Source organism: Cyprinodon tularosa, unplaced genomic scaffold (genome assembly GCF_016077235.1).
Source record: "Cyprinodon tularosa strain WSP-4 unplaced genomic scaffold, ASM1607723v1 ctg821, whole genome shotgun sequence".
NCBI lineage: Eukaryota > Metazoa > Chordata > Actinopteri > Cyprinodontiformes > Cyprinodontidae > Cyprinodon > Cyprinodon tularosa.
Genome location: NW_024039587.1, coordinates 468,676 through 483,050, shown reverse-complemented (window position 1 = coordinate 483,050; position 14,375 = coordinate 468,676). Strand labels below are relative to the sequence as shown.

Here is a 14,375-nt window from a genome sequence, read left to right as displayed (position 1 = left end):
CCATTTTTAACCCCATTAGCAACTCAACTCAGCCCTTTTGGCGAGCGGAAGAACAACGATTTCTGAGAAACTTCTAGTAAAACTTCCCATCTATAAGGATCGGGGGTCCAATTTATTGAGCTTATGTATGCAGAAAACAGAGCCTGAAACTTTTGTATGTAGACTTCCACACAAGCGATTTTTATAAACTGTTTTGGTTTTATAATGTGTGGCCCCGTACGCCAACTCTGACCCATCAGACTCACTTTGGAGACACAGATGGTGACATCGGGGAGCTGAGGACAGATTGTATCATGATTCATCTCACAATGAATTTCCCTTTTTGAGAAACTTAAACTGTAGAATGTCTTCATAGAATCTGAAAACCTCAAAACTATGCTTGGACTGCTGAGCTAACCTTTCACACAAGTAAAAAAAGTTCATAAGACAGCTGACATCCTCGCCTGACCTTCCCCTCTCTGTTGATCCCAGGGGAGTGGCATCTCAATCGAATCAACTGAATGTTTACGGATTACTGTAAACATTCAATTATCATTTAAATACACCTGCCTAGTTACACTCTATCGATAATGACTATGCTAAAGACTTTTTATAGTAGTAAATAATGAGGGTATTACACTCGTTGGTGTCAGGCTCACAACAACACGACCCAGTTTTCGAGGCGGAGAGACATTTAAGTTTAACAAAATGTTAACTTAAGATGGAACTGCAGAGAACAGCATCACGTTTAAAGGAGAAATCAGTTTTTTTTTTACATGTGGCCCTTGATTTTACGTTATTACATCATGTTCTACTCACCCATATGAGTTTTGTGTCATTAGGAGCTATTCTGAAGATATTCCGTTAGGCTATATCCAGGTAACGTCTTCCTATGAGCAAACGACTTGAAGGCACAAAGTAAACAGTTCCTATATTATTCTTTATGATACGCCAGCATTCATAACATGTAGGCGAATCACTGTCCCCCAGACATCCGCGGTTATATTTTTTATAGTTATATCTTTTAAAAACAAAGCGGCGCGTGTATGCCGTCATCCGCGCCCTGGGCGGGAGTTTTTTTTACGCTCTACCGCTTCTATTCATTCGGCTAGCTAATCTGAGTCGTTCAATTCCATTTCTAAAGTGAGATCATCTGTGGTAGTAGCACTAGACATCTTCCAGGCATGTAAGTAAAACTAGCAGCAGTTCAGCGGACAGGAAGAATGAACGGTAGCCGGCGCACACAGATGACGTCATACACACGCCGCTTTGTTTTTTTAAAAATAGAAATATAAAAAAATCTTCTGTGACACTTCTAGAAGCACACTGTGTTCATCGTTGTGATAAAATATTTGGATCACATGTCCAGACACAAAGAATTCACATCCTTCTAATGACTTGTATGCCTTCATTGCCTCTGCTGTATAAAGTCCTGGTGTGTTAATGAGATAATTATCCCCATATTGAAAAAGCGGCCAATTTTGAGGACTAATAATACATTTTATTTCAAATGTGCCTTTCTGGACACTCAAGGTCACCGTACAAAAGATAAAAACAGAATGACAGAAACAAAGTCAAAACACAGAATAAAACCATTAAAAAATAGAAAGGCTGGGACAGGGAAATTCATATTAAAGAGAATGGGCAATTTTAAACAGATGAGTTTTTGAGTTATGATTTTAAATGGAGAAGCGAGTCCGTGTTTCTGAGTAAGGGTGATAGAGAGTTCCAGGGGCTTTAAATCATCAGATCGTCATCCATTTCAAACCGGTCTGGAGGATTTATGCTAAATACAGTTACCTTTGCTGTGTACCTTTTGTGTTTCTCTGCAGAAAGATGATCTTAATTAGTAATACTGACATCCCCTGGTTTCATATTGTTAACAGAAATATAGCAGCGCGACTGTTCGGCTAGTAAAACGCATTTTTTTGCCCTCTAGTGTTGTGCGCATTCGCAAAACTTCCGGAAGTAAACAATTACATTCAACATGTCTATATGCACTCATTTAGTATAAATCCAACACAGCTTAATAACTGAGACCCCTACCCCTAAATTGGAGACTTGCAGAGTAAAAGTCCAGCATTACTTTGTTATATTTGGTTCCATAAGTTGAGAACATTTCACTAAGCTGTGCTCTGGTCAAGTTTGATGCTTTACAGATGTACGGCCACTTATGTTGCGTTTGATTTCCCTGCTTGCAACTGAGAATAAAGAGGCTAGCTTACTTGGTTCGCAGTCCTTCCTGTGAGAATCACAGTGGTTTAATCCAACTTCTGCCAGTTTATAGAACTACATTATTTTGTAGTGGTTACTGGTTAAAATGTCAAGAAATGATGGAAAATAAGCTGATCTTGAACTGTTCCGTGTCTCACAGTATCAGAATGAATACTTTGTTAATCAATTTTTTCCTCATTTTTAAATCTAGTTGTACTTGGAGTCGCACAAGCGGAGCCATCGAAACGCATCAGTGGGAGCAGCCAGCAGGAGGAAAGGCGTCAGCACCCGCTCCAAATCTCTGGTTTGGTGAAACACAGTGTAAGAATACAGTGCTTACCTTTCTGAAGATTCTTCTTCTTTATGTCCATTTCTCTGGATTAGTTGTGGTTTCTTCCCCCTGCCTCACTGATCAGGTGCAGTCAGAATCCACCAAGTCAGGCTGAAATGTCGTATACCTCAGCAAAGTCTGCCTGTTAGGAGGTTGCTTACCACAAGTTTTATGCTTTTGTGTTTGTAAAACTAGGGGTTGTTTCTGTCCAAGCAGAGGATCAATTCCTTAGGTAGAGTTAGAGAAACCACTACTCAGCACTCTGAACAGCTGTTTCCTTCTATATTTTAACCTGTGTATTCATATCTGCTTGCTCAAAATATTTTTGTTCTGGTTTTGAATTTTTGAAATCAAGGTTATATTTTTTTCTTATGTTTTCAGATTATAATTTAAGGTTAGTTTATTTGTTTAGACTTTATGGAAAACAGCAGTTGAATGTGGTGCATATGTCTAAAGTATTAATTCTGATACCCCCTGAAAAATGTGTGCAACCAGTTTCCTTCAAAATAGTAACAATTAAAAAAAAGATTTACCTGTGTCTGATTTAAGTATTGTATGAATGCAGCAGTTCTGTGAATTCTCAGAGGAGTTAGAACCAATCAGATAAGGTTTTAGAGAGGTTTAAATGAGAGTTAAGTTAAGGGCTGGAAGATGTAGAAAATAAGCATATCGAACTTAAAAAGGAATATTGATTGATAATTATCTTAAAGATTTAGACACTTACTTCTCAGGTTCCATTCTCTGTTGTAAATTGAGAGGCTGAGGTAGGGCTCGGATGTGTGACTTAACCAGAGGTCCGATGTTGTGGCGAAGTAAGACACAGATTGCATCCTTCTGCACTGATTCCACTGCACTCTTTATACAAATTACCGAGTGCTGAGTGAGAGAAAAACTTGCAGCCCAGAACTTCGTATCACGGATCAAGAGTGGCGAGCAGCGTTCTGAAGCCAGGTTTTCAATTGCAGACAATGTCAGCAATGTCAGCATCATATCACTATGAAGCATGTTACTGCATGAGTAAGGTACCACTTGGACAATTGTTTTTATATTTATCACAAAGATGGAAGCCCTGTTTAGCCTGCTTTGTGTTGGAAGAAGTTCCTGAAGATTCCCCCGATAACGTGGAACCACGCTGGGGCCGGCACAGCTCGTTCTCCATCGGGTGTGAACGGCTTAGATGATAAAACAAGTTGGTTTTGTTAGCAGTCGTTTTTACCACTTCCCTGCAAATTTTACAAATAACTGTGGTTTGGTTTCTGTCTGGCTTGCTATAACCGAAATATTGCCAAGCTGGCGAACTACTAAAACCCTTTTTTGGTACAATTTCATCCGCTTCTCCTGCTGCGACATCAGCATGTGCTCCGTGTTGTGGTTTGAGAGGGGGCGCTTTGTGACTTCGTGCCTGGGTCAGTGGTTGCCATTGGTTGGTGGGAAGCGATGACTGTAGGAACAACCTACATGATAAAACTTTTATAGACCTTCTGCGATCAATCGATATATATTGTTATTGAATTATCGTCCAGCCCAGTTTAGGTTATACTAACAGTATTGACATTTCACCTTCCAGCGGCAGGGCTGGTTTAGACCAATGGATATTAATTCTTAAAGTTCATGTCAAAGTTTAAAGTTAGCTAGAAATCTGTGACAAGACTAGACATTTCTGTTCAAACGTTCTAGATCTTATCTGACTAACCTTGGCCTATCCAACAATAATTTGCAAATCTTTCAGACTTTCTAGAGCCTCAAAGACTTGCAGCTGTAAATATGATGGAGGAGCTTAGTAAAAATATAAGCCTGGCTTCAGATTCATTTTTTACTGTTTATTATTTTCATATATATATGTGTGGGTCGATAACAAAGAAATACTATTAAAATACTTTAAAGGTTGTGCTTAATATGCGACACAATATGAAAAGGTTTAAGGGGTAAAACTTCCTAAAAATCTGTTCAGTTTGCACAGATATTTCTCTTATTTCCTTCTCTCTTTTTTGTTTTTCAGACTTACAAATTGCCACAAATGAAGGACAGAGAGCCACAAACCATTAAACAGCAAAACTCTAAACTGGAACAAATGAGACCACTTGAAGAAAAACAAGGAAGACTCGGAAACATGAAGGAAGAAACTAAACAGCCTTACAGAAAAGCATAGTCATATAAGAACCAAAAACCATGATGTAAACTAACATAAATGTGTAGTTGATTAAGAAACCAGACAGCCTGGTGCTATCTACACAAAACCCCCATCTGCTGTACATACACCTACCTGTATTTACTCATGTAAATATAGAGCTATATGCAGACCATGGATATTTACTGCTTTGCTTATATTATCCTGCATTTAAGCAGCGGATGAAGGTAGTCTGTGCAAAGGAACAAGCAGGAATAAGAGTTTAGAAACTGGCAATGTTGGCCAAGTCGGATCACATCCGAAATATAGTTTATGAAATTGATTTTGTGAAAAGAAACATGGATTTTCCTTATCTGAGCTGTTCTTTTGAACTTATTTAAAGTTAGGAAGGTTTTGGCGGAGAGTTATTTTTCCAAAGATCTAACTACAGTTCTCTGCTGCTTTTTAAAAGTGAATCTACCCGCGATTAACTCGTCTAGGATTTGATTTTGCTTGGAGTCAAAGATTGCTGCTCAATCTTTGTTCAATTTCCTCTAAAACAACAACAACAAAAAAAACCCAACAACAAACCAATTACTGTTTTTTTTTTTTTCATTCTGAAACCTTTTTTGTGATTGATTTGACTCTTAAAACCTGTCCATAGGATGAGTTTACAATTTCCTCCAATGGATAGAAACCTTAAATAGTACATGATAGACACAGTTACAGTGAGTAGAAGATTTACAATTCAATACGTAACAGGTCACAGTTGTACTACTGTTACTCTTTAACTTAATAACTGGAAGAATTTACTTTCTGACTACCTTCATCTGTATGTTACATCCTTTCATAGCCCTATAATCCCACACTGTTGTGTTACTTTCCATCCTCAGTGCCTAAATGCTGCTCTGGGTGAGCTATTGAAAGGACCATGTCTCCTGACTGAAAGATTTAAAGACATTTCTACACTGGAGCATATTTACATTAACTGTTTGATCTTAGTTTTTAAATACCTAACAATGTAATTCATTTATTTTTAATAGTTTGTGCATCATTTACTAAGAATAATATGCTTAATCGGTAGCGGCTCCTGAAGGTAGTCTTTGAAACACTGGGAGGCGTTTGGAGGGAATGAAGAAGACCAAGAGGAGAGCTGGGGAGGAAACGAGGAAGACCAAATGTAGTTATGTCTTAATGTTCGAACTGTAAGCCATGAAAAAGAACAAAAAGTAGAGAATAAGAAAGATCAAGCTTTATTTTTATAACAAAGGCTTCTGTAGCAATCATACTGTCTATCAACTTAAGCTGTTTGGATGGTATAAATAATACCATAACAGATCCCAGTTCCTCAGTTATTAGTTTGGTTTTTATTTAACTGTTTTATTTTTTTGGTCCGTTAAAATCCTAGAGGGTTTTAGTTCACATAAGTTCTTTACCATGAGGTCTCATACATCATATGTGTTCATATGTTATTAAGCCTCCCCGCCCCCAGAATTAGAAACGTTTTTCACATGTGACCAGAATGTTAAAAGCCACTGTTTAATAAATAAAAACATACTATTTCAAGCCTCTGAGTTGATGCCTTTGAATTTCATTTCTTTCCTGTGTGAGTCATGTTTGCTTAAAGTTTTTCCAGAAGCTAAATAAGATTTCTGGAACCTTGCAGCTAATTAGGGCCCCCTGCTGGCCTGGAGGTTGCAAGATAAATTGAGTTTTTAAAATGGGTTTTCAAATTCTTCTGCAATTTAGTAAATCAAGATATGTTTAAAAGGTTATTTTATGTTAAGAATTTAATCCAAAATATCCTTTTCTTATCACAGAAATTTATTATACACATTTAAATTTTTTAAGTGTTCAATTTAGTGAATTTTGATGGTTATAGCTTGCAGCTAATGATATCCCGTTATGGAGCTTCTCAGAATATGACACAAGACCAATAAAAAGGGTTTTTATTAAAATGCTAAATATAAAATAAATTGGATGATTATATTATAAGACTCATCTGTTAAAAAAGGGTTATGAAGTTATGGTTATTATAGTTGAATAGTGATGTCTATATAGGAATGTTTATACCTGTCTTGTGCTTTAATAGTCAATGGGCCGACAGTAACTAGAAGTGAACCCATCAATAAAGTATAACCATTGGCCAGCTATTTGGCAGTGTTATAAATCAGGAGAATATTTGATAAATTATTTATAAAAGAGGAAAGTATAAATTGCACAAAACAGATTCCCCCAACACTGACATAATCTGTTTGTTTGTTTAAATTGTTGTAATTCTGTGTTAATTTGGTCAAATTACAGTAGGCCCCGTATTACTCTGCATGTCGGCTCAAAGTGGTCCCAGGAACTAAAGCTTCCTGCTGCTTTGGCAAACTAGTTGAATTTTCCTTTGAACTAAATCTAAAAATTAAGAGTAATATTCATTATGACAGGAACTTCATCTAAAGCAGTAGTTCCTAAAAAATTGGGTCTAACCCAGAAATCCTCAAGGGAGATTTAATGACTGCTAATTAATTATACTGGCATAATCAGTTACTCAATTAAATGGGAGTTACTGACACACAGCATATATATGTTTGTTTTTATACTAATAAAACAAACCTATATATAACCTTTTAAATGCATATAAAAATATAGAAATACTTTATTTCAAATTTTTTAAAATATTTCTACATTGCATTCTAAAACCTTTTAAATGCACCCAGTTTAAATAAGATAAATGTAATATCCCATTATGAAGGCAACTTTGTCTTAATTCGGTCCTCGGTTTTAAAAACACCCAAAAAAGAGTTAAGATTTATACGTTATTAAAAAAACACCTTTACAAACTAATATATCCTTGTTTCATTGCAGCAGTAGGTTCCAAACACATTACTAATTCAATACCAACATGCTTGATTTAATTTTCCATAAAATGTAGTCGCTGACATTTGATATCCCCCTTTAAATTAAATTTCACTGTGGATATTGTGTACCATAAATGTCATTAAACCGTACCCTAACTCTAAAAACCACTGCTAGAAACAAATTTACAGCTGCAGCTGAGAGCTGTTACTTCTCTCTATGTATTTTTCAGAGCAAATGAAACTGTTCTCTCCTGCTATTCGTTCAAATGACCAAGCATGCCTGCAGTTTACTGCTGCTCTTCTGAATGTTGCCTAAGTTCGATTCCCTTTGATGATGATCCCAAAGTGTCCATGGGTCAGATGGAAATGTGGCTCTCCAGCAAATGTCCTGGCACTTTTTTGTTTCTAGGCTTTTAATCAGCAGATATAGCTTCACACAGGTAGATCTCAAACAATGAAGAAACAGAACCCAAATTAAAATCCAATGTAAACACAAATATAAATTACAGCAGGATGTAGCACTAAAGAAAACAAACATGTTATTACGCCAGGTTTGTGTTCTACTGTGGTCTCACTTGTATAACTTGAATGGAAACCAATTTATCTTAGATTAGCCATATCTCTCTTTAGATAGAATATATAAACATAGGATGTCCAGAGCAGTAACATTGTCAAATTATCCTCATTAAACATATATCTGCAACTCACCAATCTTAGGGACGCACACTCTGACAGACACCAAACAAACTGCCTCCTAACATGAACACAGCTTGGTTATACTACTCTACTATAAAACTGCTCTACAGGCTCACCATCAGAACAGGTGTAGCTATTGAAGATGGGTTCTACATGAATTCCAGCACAGTTTTATGATGTTTCTCAAAGATCAAGCAATAGTTTAAACAAACGCAATTTAAAATGGGTAAAAGACAATGGGGAAATTAACTCTGCATGTGAACCATCCTTTTGGGGAGCAGTGGGCCGCCATTGTGTGGCACCCAGTGTGGGGTTAAGGGTCTTGCTCTGTGCACAAGCGCACTGCTCTAACCACTAAGCCAACACTCCCAAAGCGACAAACACTGCTGTATAGCCTATGTTAAAAAAACATCAAAACAGTTTTTAGCTGTTAAAGTAAATTGTAACCTTAAAAAATATATTTTTTTAGTTTGATATGGGCAATTGTAAAATAAATGTTCACAGATGCAACACATTAAAGCAGAATATCATACAATATATTGATTCCTTGTGTGCAATCACTGTGTATGAAAAATCTTGTTCCTCCCACACAACTTTCCCTTATGTTTTTTAAACAGCAGGCTTCAAGTGACCTTTAACCTCTTCTGGTGAGTGTCAGTGCATGACTTTCTAGTCCATAATGTTCACTGTGAGCATACACCATAAAAAACAAAATAACTTTACTGTATAAGAATTTGATTTTGTTTGTCCTATTTGACATTCAAACAGGTTTAGGGGGTTTATTAGCTGAAAGCCTTAATAAGGAGAATTAACAGATATAAATATTTGAATCCATGTATCACTTTTGACTGAAGCAATGGAATAAATTATAATTTTTTAATTTTCTTGTTAATCATTATGAAGCGATTTGAATATTTATTTAGTTATTTTTTAAATAAATATATCAATTTTGGCACCTAACAAACAAATTCACGACAATGTAGTTACATTTACTGACCACTAGATGGTGCCACCGTCCCGTGCCTGCGCGCCCTCTTCTGACTTCTGACGCGGCAGCATCCACAAATTGAACGTGTTGCTCCCATTTCCCCCGACACTGTCAGGCAGAGGGAACATCCCAGTCTTGTTCCGATTGCCTCCACACATAGCTTATCAAATTGTTATTATATCGCAGATAGGACGCGGTTCATTTGTTTAATTCCATTTACAGCAAGAGTCAAGGCGCACAGTTTTTCAGGCTGGGATGAAGGAGGAGATAATCAATCAGTGAAAAAAAATATGAATTGGGAAGTTCCTTCAATTAAGCGCGCGCGAACATTTCCAAGACTTATTAATGTGTTGAAATACTCCCCTCATAAAAAATAAAAGACATGCATCCAATTGATCAGTAATAAACTTAATTGAATGTAGAGGAGGGTCTCTGGAGGAGGACAGTGGTGCAATTAGGCGTTGATTTGGTGCGTCGTGCGCCAGCGCGCGGGATCTGGGGGGGGTTTGTGTGCACCAAACAACACAAGCAGACTTTAAAGGAGAGGCATCCATGCGCAAAGCGTGCGTGGGAGCTCACGGATCACCCTAATCAGGTGGGTTTTACCAGCAATATTGATCAGCGCCGCGTATCATAAATTCCTCTGCTCTGTCTCCCCTCCTCCTCCTCCTCATCCACCCCTCTCTCTCTCCATCTCCTCCTCTCTCTCTCTCTCCTTTCTCTCTGTATCTCAGATTCATTCTTGGCCATCGGCTTCTGCAGACAGCTTCCATCTCCATTGTCTCCTTTAAACAAGTTAATAGTTCCAGTTTGCGTCACGACTCAGCTGCTCTTTGCGGATCTTTTTTTCTATTGTCTTGCAATCAGTGTTTTTGTTTTTTTATTGGATGGGGACTGAAATCTATATTTTTTGAGGTGTGAAACTGCTGAGCTGCGCAAGGAAGTTGCCTAAGGCGGTCGGGGACCCCAGAGGGATGCTTCCCCTTTTCCACATCGTGGGTGGAACCTGATTTTCTTACCTCTAATACTCCCATAGTGGGTGTCCTCGCATTCCTTCAGTGATGGGTGCTTAATTCCACATTTTCTCTTGCCCTGCGCAGTACTGGTTGTTGGGTGAGTATATATATTCCTGAACTTAGTGCATACTATTGAAAAATACATAAATTGATATAAACTGCATGTGTCTCTCAATACAGTTCTGATTAAAATGCAACCTGAACCCCAGAATTGAGCTTATTGGAGCTGCATAATCAGCGCACGCGCCCAGACTTTGATCTCTAACTCTCTCTATGTGCGTTTTTATCTCCAAGACGCACGACTCCATCTCTGGAATTAATGGCAACTGAACTGGGGTGCAGCATTGAATGTGTTTTTTTTTTTATTCTAATGCATGCTTTGCAAATATGCACCTGTCTCACAAACTGAACTAAAGACCTGTTTGGGTCTCAGGAGGGAGGTAAAGAGCAGTAAGCGCCTCTTTTGGCTCAGAGGTTTAAGAGCAAACAGCTCCAAAGGGACTGACCACAACTCTCGGAGCATAACTGAGGAGGGGAGAGAAAAACTACACTTTTTGCAAAGATCACCCCACCCAAGCAGTGATGAAAGGGGCCTGCATGCAGTAAGGGAGAAGATTGGGAGGAGGAGGCGACTGTGACACAGGATTGCAGAAATAAGAGCAAAGTTGATGGGAGCTGGAGGTAGAAGTTGAGGGATGAACCCCAACAGGCAGCTGTGGGTGTAAATTAAAGAGAGCCATGAGCTCGCTGAAAGCTTTTTAGGGTTCAGACCTCTTCATCTGTGAGCCTCTAAACATCACAGCAGGGGAACCCTCCTCCTCATCCTCCTCCTCTTCTCTCTTCTTCTTCTTGGAGGCAGCCACATGAGAGATTAAATCAGTTTTTCTTCCCTCCCCTCCAGAATTTGAGAAGCATCATAAGAGCTCTCCTGAGGGCGAAGAAGTCGGAGCCGAGATCATTAGCATATAAGATCAGGTGGGCTTCATGAGCGTAAAGACACAAATGTCAACTCTTTCACCCCTCATGGCACTAATAACCCTCAGTGATACTAAGTGTAAATGAGACTGGAGTCTAGTTCATTTCCTCTGATCAGATTTTATTTTTCTTTCTACATCCAGTGCATCACAAATCTCTTAAACTTTTAATTTTTACATTTTGTCACATAGGGATTTTTATGTTTAATATCACAAAAAAATAGCAAATAACTTGCAATATCAGTTTTAAAGTATTCCCACATATTCTTACAGTAATTAGGCTTAGGTCTGGCCTTTGACTGGGCTGTTTTGACAAATGGATACAAATGTAGAGCTTTAATTTCCAAGAAGATTAAAACAATTCTGCCAGAAAGCTTTATCAGGGTAAATGTAAATTGGATCTACTACATTAAAGCTTAAATAAAATCCATTGATATTTGCAGTTCTATACTGACAAGAAGGGGAAACTTGGGAATAAAGAAGGAAAGAAGCATCAACCAGAAGGAGCAGTTGTAAGAACTTCTGTTTCTGAGCTTTTTTGGACGTTTTCCGACAGATTCAGAAGCAGATGTGAATTACATATACTGCACATCAGATTTACTGGGGCCACTAAGCCTCATTAGAAAACCTTCTGTGACTTCGCCAAGGAGAAAGCGTTTAATAAACAATGAAGCAGTAAGCAGAATATGGTGTTTGCGGATGAATCAGAGCTGGATAACCTATATAATGCAGGGGGCTTTAATCATAGCGGGGGCTATCTTGGCTTGTAGAAGTGTCTTTGACCTATTTCCATTTAGAGTGGGGAGAAACTGATGAATTAATTGGGACAGAAGTGAATTATATTCTTAAAGCGTCACTCCATGACGGCATTTGATTCCCAAGGCGTTTTGGGGTAAATCAAGGTTATGTATTTCTAAAGGTTGAGTTCATGGAAGCTCTTGTGTTAGTGCAGGGGGGGTGTCAGTGTGGGATGTGATCCAGCAGGAACAGATGCAGTGAAAGATTATGAACAGGATCTCCTGCAGGGTGGTACAAGCTTGCCTTTCTTAAATAGGAAGGAGGACCCAAGCCAAAAAAATGATTTATGAAAGTCAAGTTCTGCAAGAAGGAGATGCAAAATCAAACTTAAAGAAATCAGCATTTCCCTGCTTAAAAGAGAGAAATGGACAACATAAAAAAAGAATGTATTTAAAAAATAGTAATTTTCAGGTTTGCCCTTCTGGCTTTTTTATGCTCAAACTATATTGACATAATCAAGACAAATTTTGATCCTTTTTTTTGTGGCCCTCAAAATAGGTTTCCCTCTCTCTTGTGTATTCCCCCTGCCTCTGATCAATCACCAGCTGAGTGGTCACAGCTGTGTTCACCAGTCTCACTGCACACCCCTGATGTTTGCTTTGGACTTTGCAGGATGCATTTCTACCTTTGGAGTGAAACTTTTTCACCATTCTTCCAACCTTTGGTGCAGAAAAGTGGATTTTCTTTGTATATTCAGGGAATCTTTGGCACCAGAACTTTGGTGTCTGGGAATCTAACAAACCTGCAAGGATTTGGCTGTTTTAACAAAATCTTACAGAGGCTCAGTCAGGCAGAAATCTCCTAATTTTGAAGGAACAATGCAACAGGCTGGAATGTTTATCTCCTGTTTGCTCTTCCTAAGATATGTATGTACGGTGGATGCTGCAGCTGACCTCTGCTATCAGGAAATGCTTCCATTGCCTCCTTTTAGATAAAAGGTCACCGTTCCATCATATTTAAGTGGGTGATAGTTGTCAAAAGAAGAAGTATAGCTGACTCCTAAAGACTGAAAAAACACATGGATGCAAGAAGTGTTCCATCCTGAGGTAATAACATTTACTCTAATACCTTTGTCAAATGTTGTCCTGCTTATGTGATTCATGAGGAAAAAGGAACCTTGATGCTAACTGCCTTCATACTACTGTAACTCTTTTGCAGTGGCTTGTTTGTAGTGATTCCAAAACCTATAATTGGAAACACTGATTCATTCAATAAAAAACAAAACAGGACATGTCTGGTTCTATATGCATGATGTGTGTGTTCATGTTCATATGTAGCTGTTTCAGATCTATAGGCTTAATTATATGAATTTTAAGACTGTGGGACCCTATACTGTTAAAGTGTGCACAATGTTTAAATAAAAAAATATATATGGTAATTTTGCAGCTAAATTAAGTCCTTTATCAAAATGCTGTGTTTGCAACAAAGGTTGTGTTTAAAAACATTAACCACAGATTGAGATGAAAGTATAACAGCTGTCAGACTTTGATGCATATAGATCTGCCCGTTCTCGAAGCGATAGCTGGTGTGTAAATTCTTTGAATGAAGTTTATTTATAGTGCTGATTGAATTCATGACGTGTCTTCCAAAGATACTTTACAAAAACAATTAAATGAAATCATACGGACAGATTGGTTAAAAGTTTTCTGTCTAAGGAAACCCAACTGACAGCATCAAGGAATTGACTTTGTTTTTGCTGCTCCTGGATGAGCATGTTCAATCCATCAAACCAGGCGTACATGCGGCGACAGTGGAGAGGAAAACGAAAGTTACGACTGTAACTACGGTTCTATGAATCCCGGATGACCGCCAGAGGCGGTGCTTAAAGCACGAATGATCACTCTTGCGCATGCACAGGTCGAGAATCTTATACCAACATAGTCACGTGTGACCCCCGGTGACACCGGTGTGCCTATATAGTCACGTGACAGCGACAGCTCAGTCCCTTAATCTTCTCGCGAACACACAATGATTCCGAGGGACCGAGCGCTCTGGCGGTCATCCGGGATTCATAGAACCGTAGTTACAGTCGTAACTTTCGTTCTATTTCATCCCTAATGACCGCCAGAGGCGGTGCTTAAAGCACGGATGACGATTACCAACAGAGTCCTGAGGAATCACACACAGAAACAACAACCCAAACATGCCCACCTCACTGGGAAGATGGCGTGCGCTGGGACAGGATCCCCTGCATTGGGTGAGGGGTGGCCAAGTTGACCCTGTAAAACCTAGCAAAGGTATTCGGGGATGACCAAGAGGCTGCTGAGCAAATAGCCTCCAGAGTGAGACCAGTCATAGCGGCCCATGACACACTGACACCCCTGGTGGAATGGCACCGTACACCAGCGGGGGGTTGGAGGCCCCGCTGAATGTACGCCTGTTCCACTACATCCACAATCCAACGCGCAAGGCGCTGTTTAGAA

General features: G+C 38.8%; 2 protein-coding genes across 7 annotated transcripts in view; both read left to right on the top strand.

Annotated features, from left to right (window-relative positions):
- znf800a (zinc finger protein 800a) overlaps positions 1–6,205 on the top strand; it is a 37,192-nt gene extending 30,987 nt beyond the window's left edge. For all 4 annotated transcript variants that reach the window (XM_038272287.1, XM_038272286.1, XM_038272289.1 and 1 more), the window contains exons 11-12: positions 2,405–2,514; positions 4,524–6,205. In XM_038272287.1, the coding sequence (XP_038128215.1) occupies positions 2,405–2,506 (102 nt within the window). In that variant the 3' untranslated portion in view covers positions 2,507–2,514; positions 4,524–6,205. The remainder of the gene's footprint in view (positions 1–2,404; positions 2,515–4,523) is intronic.
- Positions 6,206–9,608: 3,403 nt separating this feature from the next.
- The window catches only part of grm8a (glutamate receptor, metabotropic 8a), a 400,661-nt gene continuing 395,894 nt past the window's right edge, over positions 9,609–14,375 (top strand). For 2 of the 3 annotated variants that reach the window (XM_038272284.1, XM_038272282.1), the window contains exon 1: positions 9,899–10,277. The gene's annotated coding sequence lies outside the window, so the exon portion shown is untranslated. Of the gene's footprint in view, positions 9,760–9,898; positions 10,278–14,375 lie in introns of those variants that run through there. The other variant, XM_038272283.1, reaches the window with a different exon arrangement.